The 20,918-nt window shown below is 34.4% G+C and overlaps 1 protein-coding gene and 1 long non-coding RNA gene across 2 annotated transcripts; both read right to left on the bottom strand.

The window, feature by feature from the left end:
* Positions 1 to 12,715: 12,715 nt before the first annotated feature.
* Positions 12,716 to 13,465, bottom strand: LOC123302945 (secreted RxLR effector protein 161-like). Its single transcript, XM_044886039.1, has one exon. It carries the CDS (start codon positions 13,463 to 13,465, stop codon positions 12,716 to 12,718), a length of 750 nt encoding a protein of 249 aa, XP_044741974.1.
* Positions 13,466 to 16,849: 3,384 nt separating this feature from the next.
* LOC123302437 lies at positions 16,850 to 17,947 on the bottom strand. The gene is made up of 3 exons (XR_006535518.1): positions 17,785 to 17,947; positions 17,432 to 17,693; positions 16,850 to 17,357 (listed from the first exon to the last, which is right to left on the bottom strand). It is a non-coding gene; the product is annotated as an uncharacterized LOC123302437 (long non-coding RNA).
* Positions 17,948 to 20,918: the final 2,971 nt, after the last annotated feature.

The raw sequence follows: 20,918 nt of genomic DNA, 5'->3' as shown, positions 1-20,918 counted from the left end.
TTATAACATCTGGACGGCCACAAGTATTGTACAAAGGATCATATTACAAAAAGGATCTTTTAAAAACACATCCTTTAATTACAAAGTAGTACTTTAAAAGCATATATAAAGTAAACTATCTAATGTACAAACAATACTTAGTATCCAAACTTTTTGACGTATGTTCGGGTTCGGATATCTTTGTTTCAATATTACTTATTATTACAATCGTTTGACATACGTTCGGATTGTTAAATAATTCGTTTCATTAAAATATTTATTTTTAATTGTTGTTACTTTAATTTTGTACAAGTGTAACTTAAATTGTAAATTTAATTAAATAAATAAATTTTTATTTAAATATCTGGTCTACAAGATATTAATGGCGCAGCCGGTAGGATAATTTGAGAAAAATATTTTCGAAAATTATCGCGTCCATCGTAAATTTGTGTAAATTCTACGAGTGGCTCTTAAGTCTTTGGGACGCATCTACACTCCAAATAAATTTTTAATATCAACCAGAGTACAAAATAAAATTTACTGGATTGGAAGCAACATTGGAACTGGTTAAATCCATTTCGACGGCATATCGAAGATTTATGGTATTCTTTTTTGGAATTATCTGGAATTTAAACGTAACAATGTGGTTGGTGTTCATATTTCAAATGTAAGTACATTTTTCTTTGTTGAATATTCGAATACCTACACCTTAATGCCTAAACATCCTACTAAATTTAAAGTAAAGAATAAACTGAACTTCAGATTATTCAAAAATTGTAGCTCCGACTCAGATACGGACGAAGATTTAACAACAATTAGAGAAAACAATTCTAAACTACAACAAATAGAAAATTTATTCAATAAAATATCGCTTGATAATAATTTGGAAAACTCGAATAAAATTAATACTAACGAAAATTTTTTAAATAATACTTTATCAAATAATTCAAATAACTCAAAATTAGAAAATAATAACGCTAATATGGCTATTAGTATAACAGTGATTGATATAATTAGAAGTATGGACACCTACGAAGGTTGTCCAGGAATGTTAAATACATTCATAGAAATGGGTGATACGGTTCTCCAAGGAGAAAATGCTAACAATTCTATATTAATTAACATGCTAAAACAAAAAATAAGAGGGTCAGCACGAGATGCTCTCATAGCATCTGGAACCCCTTCGGACTGGGAAACGATTAAAGAAATATTATTAACACATTTCTCAGACAAACGAACTATAGAATCTATTCTTCATAAATTAAACACAATTTTTCAAGGAAATAAACAATTAAAAGATTATTATACTGAAGTAGTTGATTTACAAACCGTTTTGTTAAATTCAGTAGATCGAACAAAATCTAAAGAATTCATAACAGGTCAAAATGAAGTATATTTGAATATTGTTTTAAAATCTTTTATAGGAGGATTAAATCAAAATTTAGGATATATTGTGAGATCAAATCGACCAAAAACAATAAAAGAAGCATATGATGTTTGTGTCAACGAAATTTCGATGCAACAATCTAATCTAGATAGAAGTAGAATCTCTCGATCAAACTTAAATTCCCAACCTAGACAAGGGCACAATAATTATCCTCATAGCAATCGTGTTCCAATACAGAATTATGTGAATAATTATAAAGTACCTAATTTTCCAACAAATCGTATGCAACTACGACCAGCACAACCAATTCAAAACAACCCCTTTCGTAACTCGAATCATTATCGCCCCATACAGTATATTCGACCAACTTGGAATCAAAATCAAATTCAACCCCAACAAAGTCGATTTAATAGTTCACCAATATATAAACCTCAAGTACCTAGACCTGAACCTATGGATATTTCAAGTGGAAATACCAGACAGTCATTTCATCGAATGAATAATATTAACGCTTTTGATAACATCGAATATTCTCAAAACGACCCTTTTGATAACAACAAATATTTTCAAAACGATTCTTTTGATAGTTTTGCAAGTGACGAATATTATTCATATGATGTAGATCCCTCTAACTCTATTTCATATGACCAAAATAACAAAATTGCTGAAGAACAACATTCAGAAAAATTAGAAATATCGGATGATCAAAATTTTACCCAAAAAGCCTTGAATCTTCCGGATACATAGAATTAAATAATATGCACCATAGCTCGTTACCGTTTATCAAAATAGAAAATTTACGCTTTCTAATTGATACAGGAGCAGATGCAAATTTTATAGACCCTAAACATACTTATAATTCCCAAAAATTTAAAACTAAAGTAACTATTGCAACAGCTCTTAAAAATCATGAAATTACTGAGAAAATTATTGTTAATTATATCCCGCAACTGGATAACCCAGAACCATTAGAATTTTTAATTTTTAAATTTCATCACTATTTTGATGGAATTATAGGCAGTAATACCTTAAAAAAATTAAGTGCTAACATTAATTATAAAAATGATACAATAACTTTTGGTAGAGTTCAAAACAAATTGTATAAAAAAACATTACATCAGTATCAAATATACCAGTTGGAACCTTATCAACAAAAATATATAGAGGCTCCAGTTAACGTAAAAGAAGGTGACGTGTTTTTACCATGCGTTAAACTTAACGAATTCGTAGAATTAATAGACGGCTTGTACACCGTGACAAACAATAAAGCACCTGTTCTATTAGTTAATAATTCTGATTCACAACAGAGAGTTATAATTAGTCAACCACTTACAGCAGAAATTCTAAATCGCTACCAAACTTTAACCAACATAAACGAACAATTTGATAACGTATCAGATAACGAATTTGCTATTCAGAATTTACGTGTTAATCATCTTAATAACGAAGAAAAAAATGCTTTAATACAGTTATGTTCTAAGTATAGAAACATTTTTTACTCAACAACAGAAAGCATGACGTTCACGTCCGATGTAAAACATTCCATACATACCAAAGACGAAATTCCTATATATACTAAAGGATTTAGGTTACCACACTCTCAAAAAGAAGAAGTAACAAAGCAAATCAACGAATTGTTGGAAAAAAACATCATACGGCCATCGAATTCCCCTTGGAATTCTCCTGTTTTTATCGTGAGTAAAAAGGCAGATTCTTCCGGTATAAAGAAATTTCGTTTAGTAACCGACTATAGAAAGCTGAACGAAAAGACAATTGACGATCGATACCCATTGCCAAATATATCTGACATTCTTGATAAATTAGGTAAATGTCAATATTTTACTTGTCTGGATTTAGTTTCGGGATACTATCAAATAGAAATGGATCCCAAAGATATGGCCAAGACAGCATTTTCTGTAGATAACGGACACTATGAGTATACTCGTATGTGTTTCGGCCTTAAGAACGCTCCTGCAACGTTCCAAAGAGTTATGGATAACATGCTTCGTGAACACATTGGAAAAAACGTATTAGTTTATATGGATGACATAATTGTATTCTCTTCTTCTTTACAAGAACATATTGAAACTCTTCATAAAGTTTTTGATAAATTACGAATGCACAATTTTAAAATACAATTAGACAAATGCGAATTTCTACGTAAAGAAATTGAATTTCTGGGACATGTAGTGACAACTGAGGGAATTAAACCTAACCCAAAAAAAATAGCTGCGATTGAAAAATATCCACTTCCAAAAACTGTCACCGAAATAAAATCATTTTTAGGACTAATCGGATATTACCGTAAATTCATTAAAGATTTTGCTAAAATAACAAAACCGATGACTTCACAACTTCGTAAAAATAAAATAGTAGATTATAAAAATAAAGCCTATGTAGAATCATTTGAAATTTGTAAAACTTTGTTAAAAGGAGATCCAATTCTCCAATATCCCGATTTTACAAAACCTTTTATTTTAACTACAGACGCGTCTAACTTTGCGATAGGAGCTATTCTATCACAAGGTACTGTTGGTTCAGACAAGCCAATTTGCTATGCTTCTAGAACATTAAGCAAAAGTGAACAAAATTATTCCACAATTGAAAAGGAATTACTTGCTATCGTTTGGGGATGTAAACAGTTTAGGCCCTATTTGTATGGGCAAAAGTTTAATATTTTAACGGACCACAAGCCTTTAAAATGGGTATTTTCCTTAAAAGAGGCCAACTCGAAATTAGTGAGATGGAAAATAAAATTACTCGACTATAATTTCAATATAGACCATAAACCTGGTAAAATAAATACAAATGTAGACGCATTATCTAGGGTTCAAATAAACAATTTAAGTAGCAATAGTACCCAACATTCAGCCGAAGAAAATCTTAATCCCGGTATTAGAATATCCGAACGTGCATTAAATGAATTTTCACACCAAATAACAATTAAATTAGGAACAAAAAATGAAAGAAAACTAATTAAATTATTTAAAACAAGACAACATGTTATATTAACAATACCAAAAATAGACGAATCCATAGCTATTAAAATTTTAAAAACGGAAATTGTTGACAATAAGCAAAACGCTATCTGCACAGAAGACAATATCTTCAATGTAATTCAAAGAGCATATGTAAAACATTTTGATTCAAAATTAAAAATCATTCGGTGTATTAAATTCTTACAAGATGTTCAAAACATAGATGAACAAACTAAACTGATAAAAGACTATCACGAATTGTCAATCCATCGTGGGATTGATGAAACACTAAATCATCTGAAAAGGTTATATTATTTTGACAATATGAAGTCAAAGATTCAAAAATATATAAATAATTGTGATATCTGTAAAATAAACAAATATGAAAGGCATCCACTAAAAATCAAATTGACACAAACACAACAGGCAAACAAACCATTTGAAATTTTACACATTGATATATTTCATGTAGATAATACAAATATTTTAACTATAATAGATAAATTTAGTAAATATGGAGAAGCTACGGTAATGAAAGCTAGAAATTCAAAATATGCTTTAGATGCACTGAGACATTATTTATCAAGGCACGGTATTCCTGATCTTATAATTCATGATCCCGGTATGGAATTCGAAGGTAATGATTTTAAAGATTTTCTTAATCTTTATAATATTGGTAACCACACTACTTGTGCTAGAAATTCAACCGGCAACTCACCAGTTGAACGATTTCATTCAACTTTAGTAGAATTAATAACAATATTAAAAACTACTCATAAAAATCTAACAATAGTAGAGCAATTAGATATGGCTTTATTAACTTATAATAATGCCATACATTCAAGTACCAAGCTTACACCCTTTGAAGTTATAAAGGGAATCAGAGATAATCAAATTTTAAAACCTTCCACCGATAATATATATTCTACTTATGCTAATAAGCATGCCGAGGAAATACATATTATAAAAGATTTAATCACAAAACAAAACAATAAATTAAAGCAAAAATTGGAAGTCCGAAACAAAGACCGAATTGACCCTCCAAATGTAACAGTAGGTGAAAATGTTTTCGTAAAACAAAATAGACGAAACAAAATAGCACCCAAATATACAAAAGATAAAGTACTAGAAAATAAGGATAAAACTCTTAAAGTTAGAAATGCTCAGAAAGTACAAAAATACCATAAAGGAAAAATTAAAGTAAGAAAAAAATAATCTGTTTCAGATTATGTGTTGCTGGGCAGAAAATTACTTACAATGACATAAGCAGTACTCAAGGACTATTCGCGTTGAATTTAGGGACTATAAAATTAATCAATCATTATAATAATTTAATTCACGTAGTTAATATTAATCCATTAATCGAATCAGCTAACCAAATTAAACAAACCTTATTACACGAAAAAGCTAATCTCATCACTAACCCTATGACAGATACAACAATGCTTCTAGTAGAAATAGATAAAGTAATTGATAAAGTTAATAGTTTAATGCCATTTCATAGAAACAAACGAGGGCTTATAAATGGATTAGGATCTTTAATAAAAGGTATCTCGGGGAATATGGATAACGATGATGCTATACGCATAAACGAACAGATTAGGAACTTAGAAGACAATGAATTGATTTTAAAACAGGGGCAAACAAATCAACATTCCTTAAATAAAGAAATGATCAAACGATTTAGCAATATTACAAATTTTATAAATGCAGAACAAGCAAAGTTAAAGCACATAATCAATTCTTTTAATGACTATAACGTAATGCAACAACAAATCTTACAATCACAATATTTCTTTTCTATTCAATTTCAAGTTAGATATTTAGATCAACACATAGACAATATAATCACTGCTATTCAATTAGCCAGAGAAAACGTTATTTCTAAACATATTTTGAGTTATAACGAATTGAAATTAATAAAAAATGAGTTAGATCAACATATTAATTTAATAAACGTAGAACATATATACGAGTTATTAGGATTGAAAGCGTATTTTAATGATTCAAATATTATATTCATAGTGCAAATTCCCAAATTCAATTCAGCTAACTTTTCTTTAACGATTATATATCCTATCCCTACAAATCATAGTAAAATAAATCTCGAAACTAATTTAATCTTACATAATCCCAACGAATATTCATTTATAAGAAATGATGATTACAAAAGAATAGAACAAGACTACATTTGTTACCCAACGCAACTTCATGACAGAAAACGTAATACATGTGAAATGGAAATACTGGAAAATCGTATTGGACACTGCATTTACGAGCAGACAGACGAAATGAATATTATATTAGAACTAATTACTAATCATTTTATAATTTTTACAAACACCGGTTTAAATATTAGTTCGTCATGTGGAAAAAAACATTACCAATTTTGTTGGTAAACTTCATATTACTCTGAATCAATGTTATATGGAAATTAATGGTATACAATATGGAACATTGGAAACTACATACACTAATATCGAAGTGGAACAAATATTATTCAATAAAATAAACATCTCCTATAAACAACCTGATATTAGAATGAAAAAACTAGCTAACTACGACTTACAAAATACAGAAGATTTGGAACTTATAGCAAATAAACTATATAAACATCCCGTAACATGGTCAATAATTATTGTTATAATAATAATAATAGCAAGCATAGTTTATATTCTCTACAAGTATGGTCAAAGGAATCAAAACACACAAGCTGTACCAATGCCTGCAATTAATCGAAATCAATTCGAAATGGTTGGAATCCCGATACCGAAACTTTATGTTGATCGAACTACCTAGTAAACAACGGTAGTTTATTCTTAGAAGGGAGGAATTATATATCCTCTATTACTTATATTTATTTTTAGATATTTTAAACCATTTTATTAAGTAACATGTGCATTTTACGCATTTGTTAAATAATTATTTATTAGCTTTCATAAATTAGTTATTTTAGAAAGTTTATTTTAAATATTGCTATACTTAAATATTTCTCAGAAAACTGTCCTTTACGAGAAAGTTGACCTTTAATAATATTAATGTTATAACATCTGGACGGCCACAAGTATTGTACAAAGGATCATATTACAAAAAGGATCTTTTAAAAACACATCCTTTAATTACAAAGTAGTACTTTAAAAGCATATATAAAGTAAACTATCTAATGTACAAACAATACTTAGTATCCAAACTTTTTGACGTATGTTCGGGTTCGGATATCTTTGTTTCAATATTACTTATTATTACAATCGTTTGACATACGTTCGGATTGTTAAATAATTCGTTTCATTAAAATATTTATTTTTAATTGTTGTTACTTTAATTTTGTACAAGTGTAACTTAAATTGTAAATTTAATTAAATAAATAAATTTTTATTTAAATATCTGGTCTACAAGATATTAATCCCGCGCGAGAGCGATCAGGCCCAAAGTGGTTAAGTGCATGGCCATAATATCTGGGGTCATGCGCAGGGACTGGGGAATAAATACGAGGTCTGCCCGAATCCTTATTAGAGGTTGGGTGGAGGCAGCTGCGCTTTATGGTGCAGCTGCCTGGTATGAGTGTCTCAAATTTGAGAGCGCTCGTCTTGTGCTTGGGGCGGCACAGCGGGTTGTTCTCTACGGGGCACTCAGAGTGTGTCGGACGGTCTCGACCGAGGCCCTTCAGGTGCTCGGTGGGATGCTTCCCTGGGACCTCGAAGTATTGAGGAGGGCAGGCCTCTTCAAACTTAGAAGGGGTTACCGCTTTGGGGAGCTTGATTTGCTCTCGAATGAAGAAGTTGAGGAGTTGAGTAGGGCCGAACTCCAAACTCTCATCAATGAGAGGGCGGTTGTTCGGTGGCAGGAGAGGTGGTGCCAGACGAGGAGGGGCCGTGTGACGTTCCGGTTTATTCCGGATGTCAGGCACATAAATCGGTGGCGCAATTGGACGTTTTCCCTCCAGGAGGGTTTCCTCCTAACGGGACACGGATGACTTTGCGGCCACCTCTTTGTTAGGGGTTTGGTGGACAATCCAGGTTGCTACTGCGGTGCTGAATGTGAGGATGCAGCGCACTTTTTGTGCGATTGCGGAGCATACGACCGCTTCAGTCTCCATCTTACTAATCAACTAGTTGGGTCTTTCACTGAATTTAGCCAAACTAAAGGTCGGTGATCAGGTTTTATTTCGAACAATCTTGCGAACAGAAAATGATGAAAGTTTTTTACTGTCCTAATTATTGCCAAACATTCTTTTTCGATTGTGGAATAATTTCTTTCAGCTTTATTCAACGTATATGAATAAAATGCAATCGGCATATCTATACCATTGTACTCTTGCGTCAGAACTCCGCCTGGAGCTTCGTTAGTAGCATCGGTGGTGATACAAAACATTTTGCTGTCGTCAGGATGTCTTAGAATAGGGGCTGAAGTAATCTTTTCTTTCAATAATTTAAATGCGTCTACACAACTTTTATCGAAATCGAATTTTATGTTCTTTTTCAGTAGTTTTGTAAGTGGTTTTGTTATTTTACCGTAATTTTCGATGAACTTACGGTAATAACCAGTTATTCGCAAGAAACTTTGAATTTGTTTAATATTTGTTGGTTGATTTAATTTTAGTATTTTTTCTATTTTTTCTGCTTGGGGTTTGATGCCATCTACTGTTACGATGTGTCCAAGATACTTTAATTCCTTTTGTAGAAATTCGCATTTTTCAATATTAAGTTTTAAATTGTTTTTCTTTAGAATACTTAACACTTCATTTAGATTTTCAATATGATTTTGGAGGTTTTTGCCTAATATAATTACATCATCAAGGTAGCACATACACTTTCCTTGGTTTATTTGATCAGCAAAGATTTCATTCATTAGAGTTTGGAAACTGGCTGGGGCATTTACCAAACCAAAGGGCATACGTAGAAATTCCCAGTGGCCGTTCCCGACAGTGAATGCCGTCCGTCTTTGGGATGTCTTCCTCTTTGACCATAATTTGATGAAACCCGCTGGCCAAATCAATTGCTGAATAATATTGGTTACCTCCCAAATTACTAAGTATTTCGTCTATACGCGGTATAGGATAGTTGTTTGATATCGTTATCTCATTTAGCTTGCGATAATTGATTACCATTCTAAATTGTTTAGTATTTGAGTGTGGTGTTTGTTTTTTGTCTACAATCCACACAGGTGAGTTATAAGGTGATTTACTCTTCCGAATAATGTTATTTTTTAGAAGTTGATTTACTTGACGTTGAGCTTCGTCTTTCAATGCTTTTGGTAATGGGTAAATTTTATTTTTGATGGGTTCTAGGTCTTTTAATTTGATTTCATGCTGAATAACGTTTGTACAACCCGGCGAATCGTCATCTAGCTTGACAATTTCATTGTGTTGTAAAACCGTTTCAATTAATAATTTTTGTTCAGTTGAATTTAGATTATTGATTCTTAAGTTTTTTTAAATATTGTATTTCTATTGATTTGAATGTTGTTAAAATTAAAAACATTTTGTTTTAATACTGGCTCTAATTCTATAGTATTATTTTTATAATTAATAATTGCATTGTGTTTACTTAAGAAATCTGATCCTAGAATTCCATCATATGGTATATTATCTGTTTGAACTAAGTGAAAATAATGATGATATGGACTTTTGTTTTTATTCATATAAATTGATACTACACCATATGTTTCAACTAGACCTTGAGTAATGCCTTATAAATTTATTTTTAAACGAGAATCTATATCTGATTTGTGATTGGGATTTAAATTATTTGTTTTTAAGATAGAACACGATGCTCCGGTATCAATTAAAAATAGAAATTCGTTAGTTTTCGAATGGTTGCTTGTAAATGTTATCTTTTTATCATTTACAACATTTGAGGAAGCTGAGTGAAGCCGACTCTTTCGATGTGCTCTGGATTGGGGCTTCGTTCAATCCGAGCTGCTCGAAGTTTGAATTTAGGCTGTCTTGTGAGTTGACATGAGCTACTTTAGGATTTGGGTTATTAAGATTTTCGTTCCTTTTCTTTTTCCTACATTCGTCTATTGTGTCATCTCGAAAGTGGCAAAAATCACACTTTCTGAACGAGTTATTATAATTTTTTGACTGTGGTGGATCACCAGAATGTTTAAAATTTTTATTGCGACATTCCTTTGTATTATGATTATTTCTTTTACAAATTTTACAGTATTTTTTATTTGTTTGAATATTTGTTTGTAAGGAAATTTTAAATTGATTTTGCATAAAGACAAAAGATTCTTCTTCGCTGGCTATGCTTGGAGCTTCATTGATTGACATAAAAGTTTTATGCCTCAAAATTTTAGAAATTTCTGGCTTACAGTGATGTGTAAACCTAGCTACGTAAAGCCATTTCATTTATTAAGGCTAACTTGCCCACTAACATTGAATTCGAAATGGTACTTTCTTTAATTTTTTGAATTATTCGTGAGTTTAAATTAGATAACTCTGACGAATTACCGTTAAATGATGTAATCATTTGTGCAAGGAAAGTAATCGGGATACTTCCCCTGTGTTGTGTTGTATCATCATCATCAGATAAATCAGGAGAAATGATTTATGGATCAAGGTTTTGTGAATCAGCGAGACTCATGTTTATTGATAATGAGGGTAGGATAGTTGTAGAAGCAAAAATAAATCAATTCGCCTACCTTATTGGTTTAATCTTGACCAGTAGGACCAGTAGGGACAACCAATAGGATGTGCCATTTCCGATACTCCACATGTATATATGTATATATATTAGTGTTAGTTAGTGAAGCAATCTTTTTCCAACTCCTTCATGAAGTTAACTGGCCAAATATCGACAATGCAAAGTGAGATCATAGCTATGAAGATAGCTTTTAAAAGATTTATAGAACATAATCAGAATCGATGAGCACCACCTATAACAAAGCATCATAATCCTTTGAAGCTTCCGTTTACATCGGTAGAAAACTTCAAGGAATTTGATGAAAAAATTAAGGTTGACGAGGCCTTAAGAAATGAAGTAGTGAGTATTTTAAAAATACTATAGAACCTGTAATTAATCATGGTTATCTTTATTTGTTTTATTGTATCATATATTTCAGTTTAATATAATATGGGCCCAGATAGACGTAAAACAAAAATCCATGAATAAAGTCGTAGGAAATATATTCCACAAATTTTGCAGTCGAGAACTTTTAGAAAATTACTCTGCAAAGAAGTCAGTTGCGGGAAAATATGTTATGTGTGAAACGGAGTTTTATAAATGTGCATATTGTAAGTATTTTGATTGTAATTTTTGACATTACTTAATTTTGATATTAAAAGTCGTTGTATTTATATGAAATGCGATAGTGATGGTCGACTCGAGTAACGAACCCACTCGAGTTGAATTCTCTCTGACTCGAGTTTGAAAACCGAATGAAGCCGACATGGAGCGAAGTTTGCCGATCATTTGAGACTATATTCATTCATAACAAACAAGTGTAGATTTGAGGTTAACTTTAAAGTGCCGGTTATTGTTGTAGTGTAACTACTGCAAAAATAATGTTTGTGGTAGTAATTAGTTAATTTTCTTGTTCTTGAAAGTATTGTGATTGTGATTTTATGATATTATAAAACAATTATGAGCCTATAAGTGTACCTATGTACATACCTGCATCATAATGTTAGTTTGATTTTATTTTAAAAAGACTGCTGTATAATTACATAGTTTTATTAATAATAAATATAAATATTTTTAAAAATTGAAATTCAAGCCAAAAATACATAAATAAATGATTTGATTTCAAACAATAATTATCTTTTTTACTTCAGTTAGTATAACTCTTCCAATACATTATAAACAAATAATATAAAAATGAAAGAATTGAAACAGATAAAAATATCATTTGTCTGTTCTAATTTTTTTTTACTATTAATGTAAAGGTGGGGAAATAAATTGGTAAAAATTTTAAAAAAACATTAACTCTCTCATCTAATTAACTCGAGTTACACAACTCGAGTTCAAATCGAGTTTTGTTTTTTCCGAGTTGGCACATCACTAAAATACGAATGCCAATTTTTTTATTCATTTTCTACCTTACTATACCAAATCAACTATTTGATAACCCAACAAATTTTAATTTTTTTCTTGATTCCAATACCTAGCAGTTTTTATAGCATGAACCATTGTTGTAACTTGAAGATTTCTTGGATATTTGAAGAAAATAATACTGATAATTATTAATTATTTATTGAGCAATGCACGTGGTAATTTAACTGACATAATAATATTACATTCATACAAATACTGACGTCAAAAAAACAATTTAAACATATTGGTTTATATGGTTACATTAATTAACAAAAGAATAATCACAGACTTAAAATTCATAAATTAACAGACTTACACTTCAAAAATAATTAACTTCAACACTCCTCCATAATTATTTTTGATCGTAGATTCTGGAAAATTTTTCTTGCAAGTGGTTTGGTAAGAATATCAGCTAATTGATCCGAACTTTTAACATGTTTCAATTTTACTGTTTTTTCAATGTGTTCTTGAATAAATTTTCTTGATATATCTATATGTTTCTTTCCTTTTGTTATTTTTCCATCTGACATATTTTTCAACATGTGTATTGCAGACTGATTGTCGATAAATAATGTAGTAGGTTCTTCAATTTCTAAAATATTCAATTCTTTACCAATTCGACGTAACCAACAGACATCATCAATTGAAGAAACGGCAGCTCTGTATTCAGCCTCTGCAGTCGATGTAGCTACAAGACGTTGTTTTTGAGAATACCATACAATAGGACCTCCACGCATAATAAGTACTCCACTAGTTGAGTGTCCCGTATTTACATCTCCTCCATAATCGGAATCTGTGTAGGCAATAAGTTGACTACTTCCATTAAAAGAAATTCTAAATTTTATTGTGCCTTTTAAATAGGCAAAAATTCGTTTAATCATTTTCCAATGGGTTTTCATCGGCTTGCTGTTATATCTGCTTAAATAATTCACTGCAAAACTAATATCAGGACGTGAAATTATTGCTAAATATAGTAAACTTCCTATTGCTTCCCGATACGGTTTTGATTTTTCTAATGGTTTATCATTTATATAATTTTCCTGACTTGTTATCATTCCTAGTTCCATTGGGGGTGGATACTTCATTCATTGTATCAAACTTAAATCTTTGAAGGATTTTTAAAGTATAATTTGGTTGACTAACAAAAATTCCATTTGAACGCAAATCAATTTGCATACCGAGGTAAGATAGACTATTTTGTAAAGTTTTATCAAAAGTAATTTCAAATTCTTGATTTATTTTATTTAGAGTCTCGAATATCATTTCTTTGTTAACTCCAATGATTAATCCATCATCCACAACTAATGCTATTATTACACTTCTATTTGCGTTGTAATAAATGCATGGATCGTCGTCTGTACTGTCAAATTCCAATGATTTAAAATATTTTGATATTTTCTCATTCCAGGCTTTCGGGGCTTGTTTTAATCCGTAAAGACTTTTATTTAGTTTACATACACGATTAGTACCATCTGTAAATCCTCCGGGTTGATGCATATATATTTCTTCATTCAGTTCGCCATACAAAAAGGCAGTTTTGACATCAAAAGTTATTAATTTCATTTTGTTTGGTGATGCAAAACTGAATAATAATCTTATTGACACATGACGAGCGACAGGACTAAAAGTTTCCGAATAATCGACACCTTCTTCTTGTTCAAAACCTCTGGCTACGTCTTGCTTTCATCCGACCATCTCCTTTTTGACGTAAAATCCAGCGACAGGATAATGGCCTTATATTTGAGACGATGCTCATATTTTCCACTCGGATAATATCCTCCTGGATCCAAGGCTACAACACAAAAAAAAAAAAAATAAAATAAAATAAAATAAAAAAAAAAATTTTTTTAATTAAAAAAGTGAAAGTAATTAAAATTTCATTAATGATCTACATTAATTGTTGCCAATTGGGTCTACGGAACGAGAATCCTTCAGGAATTGTGTTTACGCAAGGAGTTTCGGCTTAGGCTACATTACACCCACCGAACAAAAAAAAAGAGGAAAAATTTATAAAAAAAAAAAAAAAAAACAAACAAAAATGTCAGTAAAACATTCAAATTTAATTTAAAATTAAAAATATCAAAATTTGAATTCCCCAAACCTCATTTTCAAAAAAAAAAAGAAAGATCAAAACTATTTTTATTTATTGATGCATTTAAAATTCACCTACAAATTTCATTCACAAAATACAATTGGTTTCATTACAAAATTCATAAAAATAAAAAAAATGGCCGAAAGTTGATACCCGGTTGGCCAGGCACACGACGCACAAACACAGAATCGCACGCAGCATCGCAGGCGGTAAACACGGCGCGAAAGGTCGTGAAGCACTAATAAAAAAACAAAAAACAACGAGTCAACAAGTGATCTGATGGTTTCTTGATGGAAAAGAGGAAATACTTTAACTTTTGCATCGAGCGAGTGAAGAGCTTCTAATTATATTCATTAAATTGGACCGACATCGTGATTAGAATTAATGAATCGACAACGATTATTAAACAAAAAAAAATAAAATCGAACATTAATTAAATTGGACCGACATCGTGATTAGAATTAATGAATCGACAACGAATTATTAAACAAAAACAATAAAAAAAAAGAAAAACAACGATAAATATTCACGTGGAGTACCCTGGTGATACCAGTTACGAGTGGGCGACCGCATGGTCATATCATCTTTTTTTTTTTCCTCTGGAAATTCAACATCACCCATCAGCGGCAACACCACCGCATGCAGGCCGATTCGATCAACACGAATTAATAAAGAAAAATCTGAAATACCTCAAGGATCACCTGGTGATTCCGCTGTGTGCTGCTGCGTTTCTCTCCTGGCCGTCCGGTTGTTCAACCCCCGGTCCCATTTCGTGAATGAATATGTAAGTTGTATTTATCTTTTTTTTCCTCTTTATCAACTAATTTGCCGGCCAAAAGGACATTTTCTAAAATAAATTGGAAAGTGACATTAATAAAAGGTTGGAGGTTTAACAAAACATTTTAGATTTAGGAAATCATATTAGTTAAGTTTTTTTTTTAATTACCGTGTGTGGTGACTCCTGGTGCATCCATTAATCAAGCCGCCTAGTGGCCCTTGTCACATTGGTGCCGGCCATCAGCCGCCTATTAACGACAAGGGACAACCACTCTCCATTTCGCGGCGCTAGGTGGTGGTGAAGTCGATCTAAATTGATTCGAAGATCCATACACCTCGCCCGTACTGTTACGGCAATCGGCCCTTGACCGAATGTACATATATATATATTCTATTCAAAGAAAAATAATATAATAATATATCTGTATGCACTTTTACTTTTAAAAGAAACTCACCAGGAATCATCGTTGTGAATGTTAGTATTAATTTATGTTTCCTTTAAACAAATATTAAAATTTTTTTTTTAATTTTATCAAATACAAAAAAACTTAGGTTATGTGTGGACCCATTCACATTTCAAAATAAATTATGCTAAGTTATTGTTTCAGTATACTGTACATTTGATAAAAAATTATAATTGTGAATAGTAGAAACATTTGAAGGAAATTTTACAAAAAAAAAAATTAAATACACAGACTTTTAGAATTTAATTGAGATTACTTACGTTTATTCAATACCCTGTTGACACCTTAAGTTGTACCAAACAGTAGGGCCAACCTCACATAACTAATATTGATTTAGTAAATCTCCGTTTGAATTTACGCGCCATCTTCTATCGATCCAACAAGACTTCCACTGCGTCACCCTATATAGTTCGTTTCTCTAACTAAATTGAGATTCGTTTTATGGTAACAGAGCGTATGGTAAATGGCGTAATTTTCAATCGTCGTTATCTAAGACAACTCGAAAATAAACAACGTATTAATTGTATAATCTTATAAATTTAATTTTTTTTTCAATTTTTTTTAACTTTAATTAAGCTTATTTCTACAAATCTTTTTCTGTTTTCTTGAACACTTACATATACAATCGTTGAACAATCGCGGAGTCTAACATGCCGGACACCAGGAGCGGACGCATATTCACACCCGCCACCAGCTGTAATCCACAACCCGAGGTGACTTCTCCGGGCTTCACAACGCCGCCAACAACAATGTCAGAACCCATCGCACCGCCGCCAAATACAGTAGTCAACCAACTTCCATGGCTCGATTTCACGACGGCGCCTTCAACATCGACGTCCACAACAGCCACCACATTCTCAACGTCAACAGCTCCATCAACTTCGACACATCAATCTCCTCCATCACGTGTGTTTGACTTTATAAGAACCCAAACCAAACTTAGTGCTGACAACCTACACCGTCTTCAGGCCATGGAGAACCAATTGATAAATATGGGTGAGTTGTTATGTAGTCTAAGTCGAAATATTCCCCAATCGCCCCACGCTCAGGGTTAAGCTGAACCTAAACAAACAAACAGCTCAATTGGTGACAATGATATGTACAAAATTAATTATAAAGTTGATATCAATACCTTTTTTAAAAACGTTTCGAAGTGTGACGGCATTTCCAAAGCTGGTATCATTCAATTCATGGAGGACGTAGAAAAATTGTCAGATCTTGGCATCCTCCACGAAAAACCTCTTATGACCCACCTCATTCAATTTTGTGAAGGTGACTTCCAGAGATGGTGGGCCCACAATATTAAATATGCTCCATCATGGGAAGTAATTCGAGGCCGCATACTCGATGATTTCTTTGGACCAGCCGACCGCTCACTTCTGGTGTCCGAGCATCTACACCGGTGGCAAAAGCCAGAGGAATCATTCATATCTTTCATCGAGGATATCAAGCTGAAGTCAAAAATTCTCGGCACGTCCATGTCGGAATCAGAGGTCATCGTGCTGCTCTGGGCTCGCATGAACCGAAAAACTTACGACTTATGCAAATTCAAGGCCATTCCTCAAAGCTTTATGGACCTCGACATAGTCGCCCGCGAAATTAGGCAAATCAGTGATCGAGAATCCCTCTATCAGGAAATGGAACCTAAAACAGAAAAAGCAGACAGTCATTACAAAACCTCAAAAAACACAAAAAACTTTTAGAAACCTCCAACTTACACGAAACTTCATCCACCTTCATTCGAAGACGCCCTCGCGCCTTAGTTGGCCGTCGCAAACTCCTGGCGTACGAACCTCGTAGGACCTCCATCCCTACGATCACCGTGAAGGTGGGGCCTCTTTCCTTTATTTGTCTCTTAGATTCCGGAGCTACAGACAGTTTCTGTTCCAAAAAATTCGCTACCTCCATAGTTAAGCTGAAACTGGGCCATTTGACAAAATCCACCTCAACGTCACCTTGGCCAATGGTGCAATTAATACACTAAACAATAAATTACATTGTTCAATAAAAATTGGTCAATTTTCATGGCCAATGAGTTTTCCGGTTTTACACGGCTTAACGTATGACTTACTGTTGGGAGTGGACGCGCTGTGCAAGATGAAAGCCAAACTGGATTTCATCAATTCCACGGTGGTTTTCGGATTCGATCCACTGCGTAACATCCCATTTACAGCCCAACCGTATGGTAGCGAATGTAATGCCATCATGTCCCCGACTCTATCACGCCCGCAACAAAAGCTATTAAAGGAGGTAATGGCCGGGTTTGACGACGTATTAACGGACAGAATTGGCTGTGCCCGGGACTATGACTACTCGATTCAGATGAAGAACGACATCCCAGTGAGAAGCCCACCCTTCCCTCTATCTCCACCTAAGGCCAAAGAAATGGACGACCATATTAACAGCTTAATGGACCAGGTCGTCATAATAAAATCCAAAAGCCCGTACTGCTTACCTGCCTTTTTAATAAAAAAGAAGGATGGTTCCCCAAGGCTATGTATCGACTACACGAAGCTAAATTCCAAAGTTGTGTTCGACGCTTACCCAAGCCTGAATGCAGACAGCATTTTTCAATGCCTGGGGGGAGCAGCCTTCTTCAGTTCGATCGATTTATGTTCAGCTTTTTATCAGATTAAACTGTCAGATTCGAGCAGGAAATAGACGGCCTTCTCCACCCCGACGGCTCACTTCGAATTTGTTAAGGTCCCGTTTGGCCTGAGTGTCTCCCCTGTGGCCCTTAATCGTTTGATATTCGGATTATTCGCGGATCTGAGATATAAGTGTGTCATCCCCTACTTTGACGACATCCTCGTCTACAGCCCCAGCTTCGAAAGTCACCTAGAACACCTCGAAATAGTTTTCCAAAGACTACGAAACGCTGGATTGACGGTTAAGCCAAAAAAGATGCAACTATGCATGCCGTCAATCAAATTTCTAGGCTTCGTCATCTCATCAGCTGGGGTCGAAGTCGATAAAGAAAAGGTGGCCCTTATATCGGATCTCCGGGTACCCCGAACCCTCAGACAGTTAAGGTCCTTCATAGGTATGGCGTCCTTTTTCGCACGCTTCATTCCAAACTTCGCCGAGGTCATCGCACCCCTCAATCAGCTGAAGAAAAAGGATGTCAAATTCCATTTCGGAGATAGAGAGCTCGAAGCCTTCGCCAATGTCAAGCGAGCCCTAACAGAAGCCCCCGTTCTAGCCTTCCCCAATTTCAAAAGGCGTTTCATCGTCCAGACGGACGCGAGTCAGAACTCGATCGGGGCCGTGCTTATGCAACATTTCCCAGACGGTCTACACCCCATTCAATATGCTAGCCGGAAGCTCACAGCAGCGGAACAAAACTATCCAGTTTACGAACAGGAAGCCCTCGCTATCGTTTGGGCCCTAGAAAAGTTCAAACAATATCTCCTAGGGACCAAGTTCTTGCTTCAAACCGATAACGCCGCTCTGTCCTTCATTTTCAACCATCCGAAGCAATTGGGTCGTGTGGGCCGCTGGGCATTAAAACTGTCTCGATTCGAATTCGACATAGAGCACATTCGTGGTACTCGTATCGCCGTGGCCGACGCCTTGAGTAGGCTTTTCACAATACAAGGTACCCCTGAAGTTTCGACCCTCCCTAAATTTAACTCCCTCTGATGGCGCTAAAATCCACCTTTTGGACGAGGTGCCCCAAAGCTTTGCCTCTCTGCGAAAACATCAGGAAGAAGATGAAGAGCATAGACTCATCATCTCCAGAATTGAATCTGGGGAAGATGTCACAGGATATGCCCTCAAATCTGACGTCCTGGTGAAACTCGTGGGGAAACATCGCCTAAGACGAATTTCCGTCCCCAAAGCCATCAGAAACATGATAATGTTCTTTTACCACGACTCCGTAACGGCAAGTCATTGTGGAATTTGCGTCACACATCGTCGGATCGCCCGTCGCTTTTGGTGGCCGGGTCTCTATAAGGACGTCCAAAAATATGTCAGGTCCTGTCCAGAGTGTCAACGCTGTAAACCATCAAACCGCGCTTCAGGCGCACCCCTAGCATCAACGGTCCCTAAACACACCTGGGAACGTGTTTACATAGACCACGTAGGGCCCCTAGTGGCTTCCAGGAATGGGTTCCGATATACCCTAGTGATGCTGGACGGATTCAGCAAGTGGCTGGAGACTATACCCGTCAGACGCGTCACTGCAGCAGTAACCGTTGACACTCTGAACAAGATTTGGCTTCGCTACGGACCCCCCAAATATCTATCTACGGACAACGCTAGGTGCTTCACTAGTGTTAAATTCAAACACATGTGTCTCAAATGAGGGATAAAACACCTCCTCACTAGCCCATATAGACCTAGTTCTAACGCCTCCGAAAGGGTGAACAGAGATCTTAAAATGAAACTGAACATTTTGCTAAAGCAATACGCACCATCATCCCATAGGGAATGGGACAAATACATACATTATTTCCAACATGCTCACAATAGCCAGTTTCACGAAGCCACCCAAAACACCCCGGCCTCAATATTCCTAAACCGGGAAATGGAAAGCCCTCTCGGCTTGCGTTGGAACCTCCAGGAGTTAATAGGTGTCGAACCCCCTCCCTCACAGGATAACGTTAATGAGGCCCTAGAGAAGGCACACGAACGCCTCAGACGTTTTCACAACGCAAAACGGCCCCAGCAACACCATTTCTCCGAAGGCCAAGTGGTCCTGCAAAAGGTGCACGGATTAGCCAATTTCGACGAGGCGCAGAAATTCATTCCCAGGTGGTCTGCGCCCCGACGCATCTTACGCTTCACGTCACCGGTCTCATGCGAGCTCGAGTGCGTAGACACTCATACGCGATATAAAGCCCACATTGAAGACATTAAGCCCTACAATGAGAGAGTAGAGGAAATGCCGTAGCATTTTAGCCAGTGGGGGTGGATGAGACTATGCTCATATTTTCCACTCGGATAATATCCTCCTGGATCCAAGGCTACAACACAAAAAAAAAAAAAATAAAATAAAATAAAATAAAAAATTTTTTTAATTAAAAAAGTAAAAGTAATTAAAATTTCATTAATGATCTACATTAATTGTTGCCAATTGGGTCTAAGGAACGAGAATCCTTCAGGAATTGTGTTTACACAAAGAGTTTCGGCTTAGGCTACATTACACCCACCGAACAAAAAAAAAGAGGAAAAATTTATAAAAAAAAAAAAAAAAACAAA

Source organism: Chrysoperla carnea, chromosome X, assembly GCF_905475395.1.
Source record: "Chrysoperla carnea chromosome X, inChrCarn1.1, whole genome shotgun sequence".
In the NCBI taxonomy this organism is placed as follows: domain Eukaryota; kingdom Metazoa; phylum Arthropoda; class Insecta; order Neuroptera; family Chrysopidae; genus Chrysoperla; species Chrysoperla carnea.
Note: the sequence above shows the minus strand (reverse complement) of the source record. Positions and strands in the feature narration are given on the sequence as shown.